Source organism: Tasmannia lanceolata, unplaced genomic scaffold (assembly GCF_043159265.1).
Source record: "Tasmannia lanceolata isolate RefF3 unplaced genomic scaffold, GAP_Taslan_0.1 ptg000015l, whole genome shotgun sequence".
In the NCBI taxonomy this organism is placed as follows: domain Eukaryota; kingdom Viridiplantae; phylum Streptophyta; class Magnoliopsida; order Canellales; family Winteraceae; genus Tasmannia; species Tasmannia lanceolata.
This window is the reverse complement of record NW_027518692.1, coordinates 47843964-47867433: the sequence shown is the minus strand read 5'-3', so window position 1 is coordinate 47867433 and position 23470 is coordinate 47843964. Positions and strand designations below refer to the sequence as shown.

The following is a 23470-nucleotide window of genomic DNA, read 5'->3' as shown; positions in this document are numbered from 1 at the left end:
ATGAAATCAATTTAGAAAAGTTCCTATTTTTTTGGGACTCTTAATCAGAAAACTTTATTGCATTAAATGTTTATTGGAAAAAAGATACTTTATTAAGGTTACGTGTGATAGAGGAACGTGGTGATAGAGGAATACATATAAGACGGTGTGCAACATCCCCTTAAAGCGTTTTTAAATTTCGAAATGCAGTGGGGTGCCACGTGGCGCCACCCGAGCTGACCACATTCAGCTTTATATATATATAGATAGATGTAAGTGGCATTTAATAGGACACTCCAATTTGAAATGGATCGTGACTAAAAACATAAGCACATCCAATCCGAATTAGATCCGTTGACACCCCTACTTGGAGTCATCTAGTTTTTGCCACATGTCATCACACCAAATTCCCCACCAGTTTTCTTAATCTTTAAAATGGATCGTGACTAAGACATAGCTGGATCCGATCCGAAGTGGATCCATTGACACCCCTACTTGGAGTCATCTAGTTTTTGCCAAATGTCGTCAGACCAAAACCCACCAGTTTTGTTATCTTTAAACATTTTTTAAACTTAAGCATGTCTAACTGCTTCATTAAAAACACATTTCCCATTCAAAAGTCTTCATGGGTCTAACGTATGAGATTAGTTTTCGTTGTTTGGGAGACGTATAAGGATCAAAGCCAGGGTGACAACTGACAAAAAAATCATTCTCTATTTTGGATTTGTATGACAAGTTTGAATACAAGGATTAGTTTATCCTTTTTTTTTTTAAATCACCAACTAAAAGTGACTAAAAAAATCAGATTTTCCGAAATGAAGTGGAGTCGCTCCATTGAATTCTAATACACCCAGTCAATTACAAATCATGCATGTTGGACCTCAACTTGATCGTGTACTAAGCAATGGAAAATACACTAAGTGGGCCCCTCTTCTGCTTGGTTGACCTGATCAGATTAGTTGATCCGATTCTAGGTCATTGATCTCTTCCTGGGAAAGCTAAACCGTTGATTTTCATAGTCTTTTATCTTATCCATGGGACGTCCGTTTGGTATCGGACCAAGTCCATGTGGGTTGACATATGATGTTCTACAAGATCAATGGTCTTGATTTCACATACATGCTCCTCTCTGCCCCATGTGGGACCCAAAACATTGCCTTTGGTTATCCCATTTTTTTGTTTCAGATCCAATCTAACGGCTTAAGTTAACCGTAGTGTCTTTTTGCAGTTTATGATTCTGTTCTCTGTATGGGCAACGTAAGAAATTGACGGCTTAGGTCTTGCGGCTGGTGTTAGAAGAATCCCCACCAGTTACACCTCTGGGATTTTGGATTTGAATTTGAATTTGAACCTCTCCCATGTTCGGAAGGCTTTTTCTGGAACAGCGCACATTAGCAAGGGGTGGACCCTTTCTTGAAGTTTCTCTCTCTTTACATGGTGAGCTGCCAAAAAAAAAAGTCATACATTGGCCCTCTTTTCTTCCTTGAGACAGCCTTCTAGTGTATTTATGTAGGGTAGTCAACGGATCCACTTCGGGTCGGATCCACCTATGTCACAGTCACAATCCATTCAAATTCCTTATCAGTCGGGTCGGAGTCGGCTTGTTCTTCGGATCCTACTTTCCACGTCATGATCACGATCCATTTTAATTCGGACCATCCATTGAAGTGTCCTATTATGTCCCACTAAGCCAAGTAAACAATTAATCTTTTAAAAAAGAGATAGAATGGCAGTCTACTATTAGTGTGCCTCTATGCATTTTCTTCAAGTAAATTAAAAATTTGTCTATGTTTAATCTATTTGTATAATAATGCTTATAAATAATAAAATTAATCAAAATTACATACACAAATATAATGTATAATTATTATCAAAGAATATGATGCATAAAGAACGAAACCCCTCTCTTTTCTTTCATGAAAGTATGAATGAAACGACTGAAATGAGTGAAATCTCATTCCCATCTGATTAATTAAGTGATAAGAGAGGTTTTGACCAAAATACCCTTCATAGAACGGTTAGCATTAACAAAATTTGGAGGGTATTTTTGTAAACCATTTCGGATCGTGACTATCCAATGGGCATCTGTAGTGTGTCTATACACAATCCAAAATTTTTCGGATCCCAGATTTGATGATCCAAAATATGCTCATGGATCCTATTCATATGTTTAGATCCCGTTCATTAACGTTCGAATTCGGACGATCCATCGGACCGTCTGGATCCATTGACACCCCTATATGGTCACTCTTTTACACTCCAAGGGGCTGTCATAGACTCACAGGGGGAAGAATGGGGGCGAATATATCATTTCCCTGGACAAAAAGCAGGTGAGATTGACATTTGACTTTCTTGTCTAAGACGCGGTCTGACAGAAAACGATCTCAACATATGTAGGTTCACTTTAAGTGCCGTAACCTCTATGGCGCACGTTAGACAGTTCCAACAAAAGGAAAAACCAAAATCAAACGAAACTTTACCGACACGTCTTACACGCTCAAACTCTCGTCAGCGCTCGTGGACACCTCGGCAGTTAAATAACGAAACCGTCAGCGCTCGTGGACACCTCGGCAGTTAAAAACGAAACTTTACCGACAAGTCTTACACGCTCAAACACCTCGTCTTTGTTCTTCCCGCGTCCCGAAATTCATAGTATACCGTCCGAACCCTAAATCGATCTTCTCTTCCCCCGCTTATAAATTTATTATTATCACTTTCCCCACCCCTTCTTTTTTTTAATATTTCCACCCATCTTTTAACTATTCTTGGGGAGTTAATGGAATAATGACTAATTAATGTTCATCTGATCTTCATTAAAAGAAACAGAAGCGGATTAAGTTTTACTTGGAAGCGATTCTTTTCACATCAGAATTCCATTTCATTTGCAAGATTTGGGGAATTTTCTAGATTTTCTTCTTCTCGAAGCATCTAAACCTACATGCAATTTGCAGATGATTTTTGCCGGATGAATCGAAGCATCTTAACTCGGTGCCTTTCGGAGTCTGAATTTTAAGCGTTGGATTTCCAGATTCAGAAATTTTCTTTGAATTCTCATTATCCATGGAAAGACTGATTATTTTGTCTGCGGATCTGTTCTTTTGAGGATTTACAATTCGAATGCCCTAAAATCGGTGCTTATTTGGTTGATTTTGGATGCTATGATAATGACAATTCGGAAATCAAAGCGAATGAGTTTAATGTTATTTTGTTAATTTCCGTAGCGAATCAAGGAGAATCAATTATATGGACTTGAATTTCTTTTAGAGAGATGGATATAACAGAGGTTTCGATCCTTCATCACATTGGCATTGTGTTGATTCTGCTTTGGATCTTTACTTCTTTTGGTTTCTTCCATCCGGTTCTCTACTTCGCGTCTTTCATCTATCTGTATCTGGTATGTTTGATTTACACTCAATTACTCAATTCTAATTGTTTTAATTACTTCTTGTTTTTTCTTCCAAAATTACACTTAATTTTGAGTCCATTAGTTTTGGACTAACAATTGGTACTCAAAATCCAAAACAAACAGGGCCTTAGTGTATAATAGATTTAACAACAAATTAGTTAATAATTTTTTTTTATCTTTTCTGTTAATGAAGTTTCTACCATTCAAAAAGAAATACTTGATAAATATTTAATCGTGTGTTCAGTACTATTATATGATAGATATAATAAGAAATTACTGAACAAAGATTGTCTTGTCTCCCTCAGTCACAGTCAACAAACTTTAGATGAGTTACTTTGATAAGGTAGTTGTGTTTTATGCTGCACTGATTCTGAGTGTATCTCGGAGATTTACTAGATATTTTGTGATGCTCAAGTGTTTAGAACTACACTTAGTATAAATATCTATGTGGGTCTTGTGACACTGTAGGCTATCACAGGATGATGATGGACGATGGTACATGAGTATTTTATTTTGGGTGTGTTTTAGAGAAGGGTACCTAAAGTGTGGATGTGGAGTGGTCCGTCTATTCATTCACAAGGTTGTTCAAAGAATGTTGAGTTGATTTTCTTTAACCGCTCTGCTCTTGCTGTTTGCCCTCCACTCAAATATTCTACCGGGGCTTCTTTTATATAAAAAAAATAAGTAAGCCGGGTAGGTGAAATTTGTAAACTGAGTGTGTTCATCGTTCCCATTCATAAGAAATGCTAACCCATCGAACAGAAGTTGAGTTTCCTTGAACTATTTGAAGAATTAGGAGGCATCCAAATGCATAAACGAGCACTGTAGATGTTAATCACAGTATTGGATTATGCTCCAGTACCCACAGGAACCTTTCTCAATTGTAATGTCCTACTTACAAATTGATATATTGGAGATTCACTTTTACTGCCTTACATGCACCGACATGATAAATGCATTAAATAATACTGGAAATATACTGATTTGATCTTTTATGCAATTTGCATTCTTTTTTGTTTAAATGTTGTTACGTGCTAGTGTTCGTATGTTTAGATTGTTCTTCTGTACATATCTGATTGACATTCTCCCTGTTCAGTTCAATGTTGCACTAAAATAATCAGGGTGGCATGTTGGAGCATCTAATGTATCGAATCAACTTGATTTAGATTATTTTCTCCAACTTGGAGATTTTTTTGTGTGTATTTGAGTTTCTATTCCTCTTTTTGAAGGTCAACGAGCGTTACTCTATGAGGTTGCGGAAGAAATTATGTTTTGAAGAAAGAAAACAAGCAAACCAGAGAAGGGTATTTTCTAAATCCACCAATATGATTGTGAATTTTTGTTACCTTTCAAAAAAAAGAAAAAGATTGTGGATTATTTTCATTTGTTGTGGAGCGGAAGTATTAGTAATTTGAACCCTGATTATTATTATAATTATTTCATTTTTGTTTCAGCTTCTTTCCGACTCAGAAACAGTACGGTGGTTGAACCATGCTATGGAGAAGATTTGGCCAGTATGCATGGAACAGATTGCATCCCAGAAAATCCTCCTGCCAATCATACCTTGGTTCTTGGACAAGTACAAACCATGGACTGCTGTATGGTTTTTCCTTTTGAATAATTTGATCCCATGCATCCTGTAACATGTAGTTTATTTCTCTAGTAACTTATTAATCACCGCACTGAGAGTTTTGGATCTGAAGTTTTTTTTTTTTTTTTGTGGAATACCCATTATTTGTGACCATTATACTGCTATTTTGTGCCATGATGGTTTTAACTGTTCGGGTTTTAAGGGCTTAGACATTCTGGTAACATTCACAGTACAAATAAATGCATTGTAGTTAGTGTTCTCTTCACTTAACATTCAGTTGTGCCAGCTTATTCATATTCTCATGTTTCTAACTCTTTATCGTTGTCGGTAATTCTTCAGTCATGTTATCATCTTTTCTTATAAGAAGTTACTTCAAATGTGATCTACTGCCTAGGTACTTTTTTGGGTCTGTCATGTGAATATTAATCCTTTTAACCGTTTGATATGCACAGAGGAAAGCAGTTGTGCAGCACATGTACTTGGGAAGGAACCCACCTATGTTTACAGAGATCAGGGTTATTGGTCAATCAACTGATGATGACCACTTGGTATGCATCTTATCATCTAACTTTTCACATATCACTGGCCTGGCAATCAACTGAACAAACATTTTGCATGTGACTTTTGTAATTGCAATTGATTTACTTTTCATGGTGTCTGTAATTTCCCCCAGTGTCTGTAATTGATGATTAGCTTATTACAGGTTCTGGAATTGGGAATGAGTTTCCTTTCTGCCGATGATATGAGCGCAATACTTGCAGTGCAACTGAGGAAAAGATTAGGATTTGGCATGTGGGCAAAGATGCATGTGACAGGAATGCACATTGAAGGAAAGGTATAACTGTTTTTTACGTTGAAAGTAAAATGGTTACAGGTTCCAGCTGTTAACGTCCACTTAATTTGTAATTGTCATGCAGTCAAGCTGCAATTTAGAAGTTTAAAAAAAAAGGTTGAAAATATGACTGCTACTTGAAGCTAATATTGGAACTTAATGTCATCATGTTATACATCCAAAATTTTGAAGCAAGCATCATATCTTTCAAGATAATTTAAAATACAGGAGTTATATGAAAATGGATGGTTAGGAATAGTAAACTTCTGGTTTAGAACATGATTATGAGAAACACCACCAATTATTGTTTGATCATTGGTATGATATGATTTCCAATTGTGAATACCCTTTCCCACTGACATTCACGTCAAATTTTTCATCTGATTTTAGTGCAGTAGTGTTACTTTTAGAGAGTTCTTTTCTACTGGGAAAATGTTCATGTACATGATTTTTCGATTGTTAACTGATGAATATAATTCATCATTACTACACTTAAACCATTAAAAAACATTCTAGAGTTAAACTTTTATATGGTAGGGATGCTTCTATGTTTAATAACTGTAAGAGAGTTCTTTTTTACTGGGAAAAATGTTCCTGTCTATGACTTTTCGATTGTTAACTGATGCATATTAACCATTATTACACTTACTATCGGAAGGTTGACAACATCAATTTGATTCTGGATGTAATCACCTTTTTTCAGTCTAGAGAAAAACTACGAGTCAGATTTAGGTTTTGGACTCAATTCAGTAATTTATGACTGGAAACACTTTTGTTTTATTTAAGTAATAGTATCAAACTTATCCAGTGCTTGGGCGTATTTTTGTTAATTGTTAGGAGTAAGGCAATTGTTTTTATGGTGATCTTCCGATGGAAATTTACCGATTGAATTGTATATTTTTGTAATTTGTTATGCACAATCTTCTCTCTGGCAGGTCTTGGTGGGTGTAAAGTTTCTTCGTCAGTGGCCATTCCTTGGGCGTTTGCGTGTATGCTTTGTTGAGCCACCATACTTTCAGATGACAGTGAAGCCAATATTCAGCCATGGACTTGATGTCACAGAACTTCCAGGGATTGCAGGATGGCTAGTAAGCTAATAGGAAAGCTCAACATATGAAATGTGATCCAGGCTTTTATATTTTCTGAATCTCGGTCTACCTTTTCTAAATGCTTCTTTCCCTTGTTTTGGCAGGATAAGATTCTGGATGGTGCATTTGGGCAGACACTCATAGAGGTTAGTTCTGTTATTACTGTTTTACCAAGTCACTTTGTGTTACAGACCTTGTAGCTCGTAACTCGTAAGAACAGGAGACTTTTAACACTTAATTTAATTAACTTATGCATATGGTAAAAAAGAAATATACTCCATGTTCTGGTGTTCAGCTTCTTCTTGAGAAAAAATTAGCCCTGGTAGTCGCAATCCAGTGGTAATTATATGGAAGCTGTAATGTTTTGTAATTTTAGGTTTTGGAAACAGAAACTTTTGTTTGGTAACTAGTTCCTAATCATATTATTCCTTTGCAGCCTAATATGCTGGTTGTGGATCTGGAAAAATTTGCATCATCGCCAACCGGTAAACTTTTTATGAATTTTCTTTCAGTTTGCAGCTTTACTACTAAAAGTGTGGTTCATTGATTGGTGATATGGGGTAAAAGTATATTAATATTAGTAATTTCATTATTTTGATAAATGCATATAAGTTGTGTCACTCCTCCCTGTAGCTCCCATGTCATTAAATCACTTTCCATTCAATCGAGACATGCACATTTTAGAAATTGTTTGTGGAATATTGCAGACCATTTTTTTTAGAATTTTGTTTTTACTATCACTTCCATTTAAAAATAAAAATAAAAAATAAAAATAAAAAATATTCCATAACGTTGTATCAATATATCACTGCACGCCATTAAGATCTCAGGAACTAGCGGGTAGTCACTAGAACTATCGTGATTTCAAAGTTGGAGCAGATGAAATTGGGCCAGAGTACCCATCGACTTGTCTTCTTGTTATTTCTGGTGGAAGTATGTGAGAGGCAGTTCTTGTTCAGTCATCAAATTTGTTCCGGTTGTTGTTCTGTGTTTCTTTTGGATTGGAATGTTCTGTAATGTATGCTACAACAGCTGGAATTTTTTTAAGTAGGTGGTGTTTTGTCCATTTTATTTATTTGGGAAGTTTAAAACACATTAAATGCCCCTCAAGCAGATAGAAAAGAGTCAATATAAAAAGGGGGGAAATGGAAAAAATGACAAAAATTGCAAATCTAGAAACAGGCCAGTGGAAAAAAATTCTCATAATTGTTAAACGGAGGGGATTTTTTTATGTTTTAACCCTCCCATTCATTTGGGAAGGTCAAGAGATACAAATTCTCTTCAAATTAGTGTAAAACAATCACTTAAAAGGGAAAATGGGAAAAAAAATCGCCGGAAAAATTGTGAAACTGGTATCATTAAAAAACATTGTGAAACTGGAAACAAACCAAAATATTGACATGGTTCCTGGCAAAATGAGTAGTTCCTTAATTACCGTGTGTAATTATTAATTAGTACTATGCATGGATACTATGGATGTGCATTACTGTTTCTGTGTATGAGTGATAGTTCTCTTGTTTATGCACACATTACTTTCTGCGTGACTTGGTATTATGTGTGCATTATATGATTGAGAACTAAAGGATGTCCGTTAGAGTCTGTCCTGTTGGTGAGACATAAGCCAAGGTGACTACTCTTCCGTTTTTTTTTTAATGGAAGAATCCATTTTTTTTCTTTTGAGGCCAGCTGTATATGTGGTTAGCTTCACTATTTGAAGTTTGTAGGTACTCTGGTTATGTATAGCCTTCATTTTGTTGATGGCACAATCATATTACAGGCTAGGGTTTCGAGTATGGCAACATGAGAACGTGCGGGTTATACATAGAGCTAAACCCTATTCAGATATATCTGTCATAAACAGTGAACTGTGGGAGCAGAAGTTTGGAATTCTTAGTGAATGGAAAACATTCTGTCAAGATATGGTCCTATTAGTGGAGTGATTTCAGAGCTGGTCCACAGTGGAAGCACTATAATCCATCTCTGTTTCATGCATAGTAAACAGTCTTGTCTGCATTATTTGAATTTAGAAGATCATGACACTGGTTACAAGAAGGTATAACGGGATCAAAAGAATTTAGATGACGTTGTAGGCCTATGGGCCTCAAACAGATCCACTGGATTTCTCAGATGAATGTTCTAAAAGAGGGGCAGGATTTTTTTTTTCAATCTCGCCTTCTTGGAAAAATAATGGGAGAAGATTTCCTTTGAAATTAACTGCTGAGTACTCTTGGGAGGGTGTTATATGTTAAGAATAGTTTTTTCTGGAGTTCTTTGTGATACTTTGTGCATTGAGGTGGCTTTCCTGCTGCCCTGTGGGCTCTATTGAATTTGCTTATACACATAGATGTAGAGGAAGTTTAGAGGGAGAGCCTTGTATCAGACTTGATCATATTTTTCACTCCTAGAAGCATGGAACTTAAGGCATCTGAAAGTAATCAGCCCTCAAGGATTGTCTTTGTCATGATTTCTTAATACACTCATTGTGAGAGAGTGGGTTATCATGGGTTTTAATTTGATGTGATACAGTACCAGCTCCAAGGTTAGTTAACTTGGCTGTGCTCCTTGGGGTTAGGGTGCTTGCCAACGAATGATAGGTTAAAATGGATTTTTCCTGTGCTCAAGAAATGAGTGCTAGGATTCTTTGTATCATTTGGTGTGGTTGGAGATGATTGCAAAACGAGGGCTGTCTAAAGGTCAATTTCCGAAGGCAAGATTCTGAATTTAGTTATTGTGGTAGATGGTGCTAAGAGAGCTATGCTCGTAACATGACAGTGTCAGTCTTTCCTTGTAGTTTCTATCCCTAGGATTCTTGGAGCTTAGACTTCTATTCTCTAATGTGATTCACTGGACCAACAGAATACACCTTCGTGGACTACATTGCTTTTACATTTGAAAATATATTTAATATTTATCTTTGCCAATTATTCTCTGTTGTAATTCATTGGGCCAACATGGATGAGCTTGTTAAAGTAAAAAGATAAATAACGCCTTTCTCCAACAGCTTAAGCTTTTGGAGAAGTTGGTAAGTTAACATGGTATTAGAGCCAAAGGTCTTGAGTTCAAACCTCCTGGATAGCAAAAATCCACATGCGATGGTCGATCCAAAGTGGGATCACATGTGCTACGTGTTTGCCAAGTGGGCCACAGGACACACATGCGGGGGAGTGTTAAAGTATAAAAGATAAATAACGTCTTTCTCCAACAGCTTAAGCTTTTGGAGAAGATGTTTCTTCTATTTCCCTTCCCGGTCCTACATCAAGATGGTAAGTTAACAGACTGGGAGACTGGTTTTTCTTTGCCAATTCCCAAATGCAATTTTAATCTCATCACAATTGAAAATGGCCAGCCGTTTCCTGGAAATACCAGGCATCATCACATATGGTTTGGATTAGGATTTTTTACAGATGTTTGCCTCTCTTTTTTCCTTGGTTGCATGGCTGAAAGAAAAATTCATGCTTGTAAAAAAGGATTTACAATGAACTTTGTCTTGCATTTTTTATTAATGCCTTTTTGGAACATAAAAATGGCCTGGACAGCTCTCATTTGCATGTTGGTTAGCATCTGATTATCTGTGGAACACGTGATGTTTTAAAATTTTCAGAAGGTTGGTTCTCCATGGATGAGAAACGTCCAATTGCTTTTTCCAAGGTGGAAATTGTGGAAGCGGCAGACATGAAACCATCTGATTTAAACGGTTGGTTCTACACTGTTCACATTTTTCCAATTTTTTGTTTCTTTTCGAGGAAAATTTTTGCATTTTAAATTTTTGTGAGTTTGACTGGAGCTATTTTCCAGGGTTGGCTGATCCATATGTGAAAGGCAAACTTGGTCCATACAGCTTCCGGACAAAGATACAAAAGAAAACGTTGGCTCCCAAGTGGCATGAAGAATTCAAGATCCCTATCTGTACATGGGAATCACCTAATGTGCTATTTCTTGAAGTTCTTGATAAAGACCACATAATTGATGATACTCTTGGGTCTGCTCCTAACTTTGATTTAACAATCTATGCTTCTTTTCTTAGGGATTTGCTAGGGTCCATTGCAAAAGGCATTTCGCGGAAGGTCTGTCGCATGATAGAGCAGCCACATAGGCTCACTTTCCAACAGATTTTGTCATTATTCATGAGGTGGCTGCTCTCTCATGCGACAGACCTTCTGTGAAATGCCTTTTGTGATGGCCCCTAGCAAACCCTTTATTATAAACTCGTTAATGGGAATAAAAGTTGTGGCGTTCCAATCGACTCCAAAATAGCTGATAAACGAAACTATGATGATTCCTACCTTTCATATAATCCTGAGCATCCTACCTCATATGGGTTGCTGAACTTATTTTCTGGTGAACAATTTTTTTTTAAGGCTTAACATCTGAGACTAAAAAAGTTTAAGCCTTGGCAGTAGGCTTTGGTTTGTTATGCTTCAATTCTAGCTCTGTGTGTTTGAAGTATAATTTGTGTTTTTGGGTGCCAGAACTGTTGATTCTGCCATGTAAAACTCATATTTTTTTTTTCTATTTTTCATATCTTATCTTATCACGAGTGCCTGTCTAAATTTTTATATTTCACATTCTAATCATATAATTTTACTGTTTTCCTATTATTTGCAGAGATTGTTCCATCAGCATCAGTGAACTCAGGGGTGGGCAGAGGCATGACAAGTGGATACCTCTGCAAAACATTAAAATGGGAAGGCTGCATGTAGCAATAACTGTACATGAAGTAGATCCAAAGGTGCGTGGCTTTCACTTCTATTTCACTTGATTTTTTTTATTAGAAGTGTTTGACCTGAGCTTAAACAGAATTGAAACAGGAGGAAGAGCATGTTATGGACGAGGGACAATCAAATAAGAAAGAAAAAACAACCCCAGTGCCAAATGAAGCTGTTCAAGATCACTCAAATCATGTATCTTCAGAACAAGCACAAAAAGAAGCAGATGAATTTGAACCCATCAACATTGAAGGGCAAGAAAGGACTGGAATATGGGTCCACCACCCAGGAAGTGATGTCGCCCAATCTTGGGAGCCGAGAAAAGGGAGGACAAGGCACCCTGAGACCCAACTCCAAAGAGAGGAAAATGATTCGATAGGAAGCCCTGGGTCAGTAGCATCTGGGCCCCACTATGATGATAGCAGCAGCGATGGTGGAAATCCCGATGGAAAAAGAGTACATACAATTGCAACAATTCGGAAGAATCTACGAAAGATTAGTACAGTATTTCACAGAAGTCCCAGAAGTAAGAATGAAAACGGCAAAGATTCAGCTCTTCCCACACTACGTGCCAATGTTCGAGCAGTTGGCGAAAATGCCGAAAAAAGGATACAGGTCAAGATTGAAGTGGAGGCCAACAACCCCACAGCTATTAAAGACACAAAAGCAAGCAAAGAGGGCCTCAGTCCTGAGAGGAATGATTCCCCAAGCAAAGGCCACATGAAGGAGATGGCAAGGGGCATTCTAAAACAGGCTGGGAAGTCTGCCCATGGCCTAAAGCATGTACTGATCAAGAAGGGTTCAAGCAAATCTATGGGGGAGACGGAATCGGCTGTGACTGGAAGAGAGAATTCTCAGGGATTGGACTCATTTGATGATGAATCTATACCCTCGTCAAAGGGTTACTGCCCAATAGTCGAGGGGGCCCGATTAGTTTCTGCTTTCCCACTGGACAGTGGTGTGGAATATCCCAATGGTTGGGAGGAAAGTGTTCAAGTAGGTCCTTTGGATTCTGCAACAGAAAACAGGGAGTCTCTGGATAGGACAGGTGATGGTGTAGGAGGACATGGGGAATCTCTAGATAAGAAGGATGATATGTTAGGCCACCATGACATTCATGAGAAGTTACCTATTAAAAAAAATGACCAAGGAGAAGTTGAAGGATCTTCTACTCTCAAGGCTGGTGAGGGGATTTTGAAGTGAAGTGAAATGCAATTCACTTGGCATATCATATGTGTACTTTAAGGTTGATTCCAATTTGGACATATCAATTGTACAATTTCAGTTCCTTCTTGGTGGTTTGCCTGATTTGTTCTGTATAAATATATATGGTTTAAACAGAAACTCAGAGAATAGTGCATTTTGTTAAGGATTTGGTTTTCTTTCTGTTCCCCGTGTTTTTTGGAAAATCAACACATGTGGGAAAGAGACAGAGTTCCTATTGTTGCTTTGGAAACCCACACCTTTTTCTAAAAGAATTGTAAGAAAACAGAAATCAGAGAACTGCTCAGTCCATGTTTATCCGTAGCCATAGTTTAAACCAGCAAAAAGTGAGAAGGAAAAGCAATCAGGAGCCACAAATTCGTGATAGATTATAGTAAAAAATGATTGATCAGGTGAATCTCTTTTACCCAATAAATTGAAAGCTAGCATTCTCAACTATATTTCGGTACCATATTAGGAGTAAGAAATATAATGATAGTGAAAACCATTTCATTAAAAAAATGGAAGAAGAAGATCACCAACAAATTACGGATTGTAACTAATAAATAAAATCAACACTATGGGTCAGTTTGTGTGCAATCTAGTTCATTTTTAGAGTGCAAATTGTATGCAGACTGGACTATAGAAAGACTTTTCATCAAGCTTAGCTGGTCTGATACAGCAGTTTAGTTTAATGCTTCATTCAGGAGACGGGTTCTCACCTCAACAGATAAACTGCCTTGATGTGGAGACGTTCCTTGCAAATAACGCCCAAGAAATACTGCAGAACTTAACTTTACTAACTCTAAAGGCCATGTTTGGCAACCATGAATTTTTTTTCCATTGTATTAGATCATGACGTGGTAAGGGGTAAGGAGGGGGTGTGAGGAGAGACTTGAAAGTTGAAAGGGCATGAGCTGATTAGAGGGTGAGAAAAGGCTAAAAAATAGGGAAAAATATAATCTCATTTTAAGTAAGGTTTTCTTTTTCCTTGTTTTTCGGCCTTTCCTCAGCCTCTCTGCATTCATGCCCTCTTAATCTCTGCCTCTCACACCCTCACACTGTTGAAAAAAATTCATGATACCCAAACATGCCCTGATCTTTTTTATTTCTTCGAAAGGTAGTGAGAATATTATTAGACTCTCTCTCTCTCTCTCTCTCATGAGAACTCTAGAGGATCTCTTCTTGAGTATTGAATCAGAAGGCGTAAATAAACTTCATTATTCTTATTGTACAAAGACAATGCCGATACCCTGGTAAAGTAAATTAAATAGCAATGTTCCTCCCCCAACATTCTAATGCTTATTGCAGCATTAAGCACAAACAAGCAAGGATTTAAACATTGAGTTTCTGATTGATAATGTCTATTGTTGAAGAACAGCAATAAATCCAAGACATTAGATAGATGTTTGTTGAAGAAATTTCTTGCTTCCCTTTGACAGTAACTATCAGCATGGTTGCTCCTAATAAGAGTCCTTCACTGTTGAAACAAGAACAGAAAATGTGATGTTGGAATCATCTTCGAAAGTCTCCTCTCCTTACTGCCAATACCATATGCTTAAGGACACCTTATCCAACAGAATTTTAGAGAAAAAGATGTCAGTTTATCCAATAAGCACCCAAACATACCTTTCATCTGCCACTGAATTCATGCCATGACCCAGAAGTTGTTTCTCCTTCCTTTTTTTTTTGAATGGTAAGGTGGTGAGGATTGCCCCACAAACAGTATAGGCCTAGAAACAAGCCCGTCTGCAAGGGAGTCCGCACTTGCATTGGCACTGTGATGGGGTGACATCCATTCATAATCTCTCTAAACCGATCAGTAACAGCAAAAAGTCGACAGGGGGCTGGTCCAACCATGGAGATGTCATTGAGGAGTCACATTCCATGAAAAGGGGAGAAACTGCTGAAGCTTGTTCCAAAGAGTTCAAGCCCCGTCAGAAGTGTGCGAGTCTTTGAGGCCTGAGGTTCGATCCCAGCTTACCTTCCCAAAACTGCATTACCTTTGTTCCTCAATAAGAATTAGCTCTTCTTTATATAATTCATAATGGCTTTTCTTGAGATGCATGTCCATGCTTCACCTATTTGATTCAAGAAACTGCAGAAGAGAACATAAGCGGACTGAGAGTCTCTTCCATGAACCATTAAGTGATTTTTTTTAAAAAAAATAGACTATTATATTCTTACCATACACAGGACCAGTAGTCCCACCAGATTTACATAGTATGAGGGTCCAGGAGCATATTCCAGGACCAAAAGAAAAATTAAAAAAAAAACGTAAAGAGCTATAGTCAGACTCCCACCATCATCTAAAACTTCCTCCTACATCAACCCTACACAGCAACCTTCTACAATAATTTCCAGACAATCCAACCACAGAAACACCATAGAACCCAATGATCAGCCACAAAATTGAAGAAAAGTAGAAAACCAAGGAGCTTATATGCCTCAAAATGCTATCAAGGATCTATGTAATTTTTTCCACCCACGTTGGTAACTAAGGAAAACTCCAAACAACCACCGTGGGGAGGAATGGTTATCCGAGGGAGAAAATCTCCCCCGAGCGGCAAAGGAACATTGTCCCTCAAGCATACTCAAATAAACCAAAATAACCTCCCATAATACTTATCAGCAATACCATAGGCTTCCAGACCAACTCAACATTCCCAGTCCTTACAACATCCAGGGACTACCGTAGGCTACCACAAACCACCAAAAATTCGAAAGACTCCCAACCATCCAAAAAAAATAAAAAATTCAACGAGATTATTTACACAGAAAGAGTCCCCTTTCATTTCCTGAGAGCTTTGCGCTCTTAGCTCCCACAACCAGGGATCTTACCTTTCTTCTCTTCTACGTCCCTTTTCTCAATTTCGAAAAACATTTTTTTATTTCATCCATGTCTTCCTTGCAATCTATACGTAGAATATCCCCCATTTTAGCCATCTCCTCAAACTCATATGAATAAGCTTGCTCTTCTTCCTCCAATATGCCCTTCTCTTCATCTACAGGGGCTCCCTTCTCTTCCTCTACGGGAACCTGCTCAGTGCAACCGACCATTAAGTGATTTGAAATAGATGTCAGAAATCCAATCACAATCCTTATGTTGCAGACCTTGAGTATCATTCTGAGCAACAAAGAATGGAAGAGTTCGCCACATTTCATTTGACGTGCGTGTTGGGGTGGGGGGGACCATAGTATATTTCCTAATTGCCAATCCATGAGCTAAATTCATTTTCATATCAGTGCTAATGTTTCTCCAACAGATATTCGGAACTGTCTTTGAGCAAAGATATGTTCTTCTAATAGCAATTTTACACAGTAACGCCAAGGAAATACTGCAAAACATATATGCAACGTAAAACCTAAGTGCTCAAAATATCCATATAGGCAATATAGGACTCAGTTGAGACATAAATCCAAACATGGACAATGAAACCAGTATGTAAAAGAGAGCAAATACTTGGCAGACTCAGATTGAAGACAAGAAAATGCAACATCCAATCACATCATTCAGACTACAGATTACAGAACATAATGAAAATAATCGGTCGAGTCCACATACTGTCAATATCATGGAAGTCAAACTTATTTAATCACATGAAACCATAGTCACTTGTTAATTGCAGCCCACAAATTTTAGAATAAGATCATTCTGGGATACTCATCAGAGTGGTTAATTGATTCAACTAATACACGGAACATAAACAGTTCAGAACTCTACCATGCATCAGTATAGGTAACTGAACAAACTATGTAATTCACAATTTGCATAAGACATAACAAATTATGTAATTAGTTGCCATTCCTTATTCACAATTTGCATAAGACTCTAAATCACAATCTTCATTATGTTATTTTCGTAGTTAATAGAATAATAATCATTCTTCCCAATAAACATGATTTCAAGAATCTTCTTCCAGGTGCCCATCCGAGGGACAAATCCTTGGCGCACCATTTGCTTCAAAACTAGGTCTACATCATTCAATAGGTTCTGGGTACACAGCCCATCAATTAGCAATTTGTATGACAGAAAACTTGGATGGAAATTATCTGAAACCATACGGTTCATGAAATCCTTAGCCTCGACAAATCTATCACAACTAAGTAAACCATAAAGAACCGCTTGATAAGATCCTGAGTTTGGCGAACAGCCTTTCAGCCTCATTTTATCCAAAAGCTCCGTAGCTTCAACAACTCTCCCTTGTTTACAAAGACCTGAAATTAGAATATTGAATGTTATTGAATCGGGGTGGTAACCCTCTTTCTCCATCCTCTCAAACAGTTCAAATGCCTCATCCACTTTATCATGTTTACAAAGACAGTGCATAAGTGTTGAGTATGTAGTCACATTAGGCCTGCAACCTTGTTTTGGAAATTCATGGAGCAACTCAAATGCGGCATCCAACTTGTCACATTGACACAAACCTTTGATGAGAATGTTAAAGCAACATGTATCAAGGGCAACACCCAAACGAGGAGCGCTCAAGTATACCTCGTGAATTACATCAAATTGTCTAGTACAGACAAGCATGTTGAGCACAAAATTGAAAGTCTTAATCGTCGGCCAACAATGGAAATCCGGCATTTTGAAAAGTGTCTCAATGGCTCGCTCCTGATTATTTGCGACATTGCCATAAATCTTGATCAATCTATAGAAGAACTCATCAGAAAGCTTACAATTTTCATCTTTCATCCTCCCCAAGAGATCATCAACAGCGTCGAATTTTCGGGCACAAGCAAGCTTCTCAATTATTACACTATAAAGAGCCTCATCGGGCTTAAAATCCATACGCTTGGAGACTTTCTTGAAAACACTTATAACCAATTCGGGATCCTTCAAGCTTTTGAAGATCTTTAATACCTCATTGGGTGCCAACCAATCCTTGTGATCCAATCTGCTCAGCAGGTCAGTGTCTTTTTCGAATGCATGGTAATTGAATTTAGAAGCAATTGAAGAAAATGAAGAATAAACCATACATCTAGAGATTTTGATGATACTTAGATCAATCATCGCCGAATGCAATACCCGTGCAATCATTTCCTGCATACGAAAAACAACAACTTTTATCAATAAGATTCCATTTTCATTTTAGCTAAGAAGACGAAAATACAGCTAAGAAGACGAATTTTTGCATCCTACATTTCCCTCTATATTCAAATCATAGTTTCAAAACCCCACCGCATCATCGCGGGACTCCCCCGATTCGACTCCCTTTTAAATTGGCCATGTTTTGCCCAGCAAATTCAATCATAAATCCTTTAACTCTCCCGAGTTATGACTGCGTCAACCAAGTACTCGACCGGGTAGCTAGAGTCGACTAGGATTTGCTTTGGCTGCGTTTTGATTCGCATTTGAGTTTTGGAACACTAATTCAAATACATTTCATATAGCTTCTACATTATTCAATTTTTTGTGAAATAACCAATTACACCAAAAGCTTAAGCTGTTAGAGTCATTTATACTTCAATTGTTCAACACTCCCCCCTCAAGTGTGGCCCCTCTTTTTTGGGTTGGCTGTAAACGTGGATTTTTAATATCAAGGTGTTGTTGGGTTTTGAACACAGACCTTTTGTGAGTCAATAGCTCTGATACCATATGAAATAACCAATTACTCCAAAAGCTTAAGCTATTATAGTTGGGGACTTGGTGTTACTTAATCATTTATACTTCAACAATTTTTCTTGGAATTAGCCGAATTAGATAATTATATAATAAATAAAAATGGTATTTGAATATGAAAATAGGGAAAAGCTGAGCTGATACTGGCACACCCTTGTTTTGAATTTTGAATAGGTGGAACCCATTTTATTTGAACTTCTCTCATGGGCCGTGAAGCCATAACAGCCAAAATGAGAAGGGTGCAACAGCCAAAAAACAGATGTTTGAAATGATGATAGAGGTGCCCATATCAAACTAAGGAGGTATCGACTAGCACATAAACGAAATCCATACCTCTTTCGTGTTATGTTCAGAACCCTACTGGGGAAGAAGATGGAGAGAGAGAGAGAGAAGAGAATGGGCATCGATAGGAAGAGAGTGGCGTTTCCCATTTCGCCTATTAAAACTAGGGTTGCAACTAGGGTCGGGCAGGTCGGGTTTTCTAAAACGCTACCCTACCCGAGAAACTATCTCGGGCCGGGTCGGGTAGGGTTTTTTTTTAAAGAAAACCCAGGATTTTTTTTTTTAAAGAAAACCCAGGATTCTTAAATCCGGCCCTACCCAAGGTAGTTTCTCCGGCCGGGTCGGGTTTTTTCATATCGTCGCCTTTGGCTTTATGCAAAATTATTTTTTTGATGACGGCAGTTCACTTATACGGTTTAAGTGTATTGATGTGGCATTTCACTTGAACAGTATAAGTGTATCAAAAAGAACATCAATTCACTAATTTTTTTAAGACAATATCACAAAGGTAGCAACTAGAGAACCTACAACAAACAAAATACTTGACAAAGGAAACTAACAAGTAGCACAAAGGAGACAAATAACTAATAAGCAGTATAACTGATGAAAGATGACAGATTACATACATAGCAGTATAGCACGGCACTGACAAAATCCAAAGGCCCTATTTGTTTTGGATTTTCATAACAGTTTGTGAATTTATTGGACTCAAAGTTAAACATAAATTTGTGTCCAAAAATCAGTTTTTGGACTCAAATCACTTCTCAAAATCCAAAATAAATATCAACAGCTCCTTCCATGAAAAATCCTCCCAAAGCCGTCTTTTCACTCTACAGATTTCACCAAAAGGAGATCAAAAAACTGAAAAACTTACAAACCGTCGAATCATAGGGAAAGAAAGCCAAGAATATGAAAAATCCGCAGTGAAAAGATGAGAATATCTGTAGATTTACTCTTGTTCATTCCGTATGCTTCTTCCCTACAATAAATTCAACAAAAATCAGTATTTTCCCCGCTTCAAACTTCAACAAAAGGGGCAAAAAACTGAAATACTTCCTAACCTTTAAATCTCAGCAAAAGAAATGGAGGAATCTGAAATCCACGTCAAGAATCTCAGAAAAATTGTGAATCTCAGACATTACTTTGTATGAAAAGGATTTCTCTGAGATTTTTAGGGTTTTCAAGGAGGAAGAGAACTGAGAACTCAAATAGCAAAAACACTTCGATCTTTGGCTATCTGTAGCCGTGATAGTGGAAGATGAGTGTCAAGAATCTCTGAGTCCCAAAGAGAGAAAATGGGAAAATGGCAAAGTCGGAGAGAGTTCAGAGAAGAGGGAATGAAAAGTGAAACCCGGCCCTACCCTTTACCGGACATCTTTAAACCCGGCCTTGCCTCCTTTTCGGGCCGGGTTGATCCCGGCCCAAGTTGCAACCCTAATTAAAACAATCCTTACACTAGAATCATACTCCAATTCTATTTCCCATTTCCGGCAATCCAAAACGCACCCTTAGGCTCTGTTCACTTGCGTTCCCTGGAAAGAATATCCCTCGAAAACGGCCTCTTTTTTCCTTGACAAGACCTTGACAACACAGAATTCTGGTGTTCACTTGCTTTCTAGGGAAAATAGAATTTCACTTGTGGAATTTCTGCAATAAGTCAAAAAATGACATGGAAAAGCCCATTTTCCCACCCTTTAGGAATTTCATTTCCGACAAAAAACACACGGATTTCGTTTCCTTGGGAAATTAGTGCAAAAAGAAGGGCCAGCAGTTTCACTGGAAACCTTTTCCTGCGCAAGTGAATAGTCCAGAAACAGTCCATGGAAACCTTTTCTTGCACAGATTCCCTGGATTTCTTTTCCTAATGCCACGTCAGATTCTTGCGAAACATTTTCTTTTCCTTCCCTGGGAAAACAAGTGAAGAGAGCCTTAGGGTTTTGTCCCCCTACTTCTTATATTGACACCCTTCCTCTCAATTACGTCTTTAAATCAGAGTTTTTATTTGCTTCTAATGTCAAACAATATTAAGAAGATGATTTAGTACAATTATCAAAGGGTAATGATAAATGCGCTCATTTTCATCATCACATGGGACACCCAACTGCAACGTACGTGGAAATCAAATCCGTTGAATTCTTCTAAAGTGAAGTACATCAGCCCCTCTGCAGTCATTGATGCACTGTTGGTGGGTGTCCCAAGTGATGAAAAGGGGCGCATTTATCATTTCCCTTATCAAATACATGCTGAGTGCAAATATCAGTAATCTTTTTACGTGGTGTTTAATTGTACGTGCAAATAATTTATAAAATAGTGAGGCCTACAATATTCTCCATATTGGACGGTTACAATCGTCGTCCTATGGAGATGATATTGTGTGCATGGCCTATTTTTGTTGGGGACAAACAAATGAATGGGGCAGTGATAAATCGACCCCCTATGTGTCTGAGAGGGGGTCGATTTATCACTGCCCCATGAATGGTTTGGAACATTGAATAATGTGGGCCCGAACTCGCACGGTTTGTTTTGCCATTTCTCTAGCCTTGTGCCAATTCCTCGCCAAGTGTGCCCCTTCTACTCCAAGTGTGCCTCTTCTACTCAAGGGCGTAGCAATTTCTGCCTTGTGTCAATTCCTTGCCAAGTGTGCCTCTTCTACTCAAGGGGCGTAGCAATTTCTACACAGGGGCGTAGCGATAACACAACGATACATTTATACAAAACTTCTACCCCGAGCACACACAATGAAATGGTGGACAATAAGTGAAATACAATCCACGGGTTTACCCCACCATCAAATCAAATTAGCCAAAGGTGTGCGTTCATAAGCCCAGCAAATATCCACACCAGTAGCTGCGGCACCATATAAAAACATTTTAACGTAAAAGGGAAATGATATATTCGCATGGTTTTTTTTTTTTTTTAAACTTGGGGCAGGGTACTCATAATTAGGACCGTGTTCTAGCCTTACTATTGGGAAGTGATATGTCTACCCCTTTTATTACTTGGGACACCCAGCAGCAGTGTATCAATGACTGCAGAAGGGCTGATGTACTTCATGTCAGAAGGATTCAATGGGGCTGATTGCCGCGTACACCAGCCCTAAGTGTGTCCCAAGTAATTAAAAGGGGCTCATATATCACTTCCCTTATTATTGGGGGACAATGCATCAGTAGATAAAGCCAACAAAACATTGATAAATCCTACAAAACATAAGTCGTTGATTTTATAAGCCCCTCAGTCCTGCGAATGTGATGTCTGTTCCTAATGGAGTTATGGGGCTAGAGCCATATTGATAGACTCGGGATGGACTGCAACACAAACAATCTTGATTATAAATATCTATATATGGGCCCCACAAATCATGGAAATGTTCATTACTTATTTTATAAATACCCCCTTATATGGAACCAAAACCTGATCATCTCATGATGTGATATAAGATGAACGGTCTCGATTACTCATACATATCCCTATGGACCCACAAATAATGAAAATATTAATTGCTAATTTGTTGAACACCCATGACCCATCCTATTCGTTAAGTGCCGAGCGGAATGCATGCATTATCGAAAGGGATGAATTTGTAGGCCATCGAGATTAGGACAAACTTGGTTTCAACCCCATTCTTGAGTTAATCCACCCGCTACGTACATTCCATCTTATGGATGAGATCTTCGTTCCATATGAGACCACAACCATGCTGAGCATCTCCTGATTGGCATCAAGATGAGCAGTCTCAAATCTACAAACAAATCCCCATGAGGGGTCCAAATTGCTATATGAGCCATATTACAGAAGTACATCAAAGAAATATGGTGGAACCCATATTACTAGAAATATCCAAACTATTCATTTGTTGGGCCCGACTTAAATTGGTCAGTTCCCTGAAAATCACCACCATAAGATAAGCCTAACCATTCGATCTATAGATTTATTTAGTACACAACCAAAATGACAACTCGACAACTACTTCGCCGTAGACATAAGGTGGGCAGTTTAATTCATAGCTATTACAATCTTTTTGTTGAGCTACACTCTATCCAGCTCTTTGAAAATGAGGGCTTTATTTGTAAAACAGGGAGATGAAGTCTAAAGAAACCATGCTTTTCATCTAATATCAGAATCTTAATCAAGAATACAAGGGAAAGCAACGATCATGCCCTACCTAAGATGCCGCCATGGTTTGGTTTCAGTGAGGACCGAAACGCATTCCGAAACCGAAATTCGAAAACTGGATGCTGCGAAGGAGTGGAGGAAAGAATGAACATAACAAGAAGGTAAAAAGATTTCTCATGTCTGTTGGGAGAAGACTGAGGCAAAATGGAAATTGGCTAAGTGGAAGCAAAAGAAAGGGAAACCAATTAAAGAGCTGGAAAGTGAACGAAGATTTTTTCAAAAGCCAGGGTGAAAATAACAATAAAACAATGTTTTTTGTCATAAATACCCTATGTCTAGCATTGCTACGTTTTTTTAGAATAAAATGGGTCAAAGTCTTCTTGTAAAGCAAGGCTATTGAAAATGTGAAATCACAATAAAATGAGACGTTTTGCTTAAGGTGGTAGATGCGACCTTTAGAAATCATTTCATAATACTGAATAATCTGATCTTAGGGGTGGCAGTCGTAGACATCAAGATGTGGCTGCAGATGATAGTGCCACATGCCTGAAATCAATTCAAATTTCATGGAGGGGGAGATAAAATCACCATTGTGAAGTTTACATATTTTTATGAGGGCTTCAAAAATCTTTGAAGGACTAGTATTG

At 38.0% G+C, this 23470-nt stretch overlaps 2 protein-coding genes across 12 annotated transcripts; one reads left to right on the top strand and one right to left on the bottom strand.

The window, feature by feature from the left end:
- Positions 1-2578: 2578 nt before the first annotated feature.
- Positions 2579-12988, top strand: LOC143845748 (C2 domain-containing protein At1g53590-like). Its single transcript, XM_077354159.1, has 12 exons — positions 2579-3373; positions 4615-4689; positions 4840-4983; positions 5429-5524; positions 5680-5811; positions 6744-6896; positions 7001-7042; positions 7333-7381; positions 10498-10590; positions 10692-10875; positions 11502-11625; positions 11705-12988. The coding sequence occupies exons 1-12, from the start codon at positions 3248-3250 to the stop codon at positions 12803-12805; spliced, it is 2319 nt and encodes a 772-aa protein (XP_077210274.1). The 5' UTR covers positions 2579-3247; the 3' UTR covers positions 12806-12988.
- Positions 12989-14054: 1066 nt separating this feature from the next.
- LOC143891648 (uncharacterized) lies at positions 14055-20120 on the bottom strand. 11 transcript variants are annotated; one of them, XR_013255413.1, is made up of 5 exons: positions 19853-20050; positions 19585-19689; positions 17786-17849; positions 14435-14903; positions 14055-14346 (listed from the first exon to the last, which is right to left on the bottom strand). XR_013255413.1 is itself a non-coding variant. In XM_077396193.1 (3 exons), the coding sequence occupies exons 2-3, from the start codon at positions 19597-19599 to the stop codon at positions 16638-16640; spliced, it is 1227 nt and encodes a 408-aa protein (XP_077252308.1). In that variant the 5' UTR covers positions 19600-19689; positions 20072-20120; the 3' UTR covers positions 16633-16637. The 11 variants fall into 11 exon arrangements, 5 of the variants coding, with proteins under 5 accessions (XP_077252308.1, XP_077252307.1, XP_077252310.1 ...); XR_013255414.1 differs by having other exon boundaries at positions 19589-19689; XR_013255418.1 differs by lacking the exons at positions 17786-17849; positions 19853-20050 and adding an exon at positions 20072-20086.
- Between the last annotated feature and the right edge of the window lie 3350 nt (positions 20121-23470).

Bases quoted from the DNA above. Each gene is read 5' to 3' on its own strand.
- LOC143845748 (XM_077354159.1), top strand. From the start codon at position 3,248: ATGGATATAACAGAGGTTTCGATCCTTCATCACATTGGCATTGTGTTG. The intron at 4,984-5,428 runs GTATGGTTTTTC...TGATATGCACAG, and splicing joins AGTACAAACCATGGACTGCT to AGGAAAGCAGTTGTGCAGCA. The intron at 5,812-6,743 runs GTATAACTGTTT...TCTCTCTGGCAG, and splicing joins GAATGCACATTGAAGGAAAG to GTCTTGGTGGGTGTAAAGTT.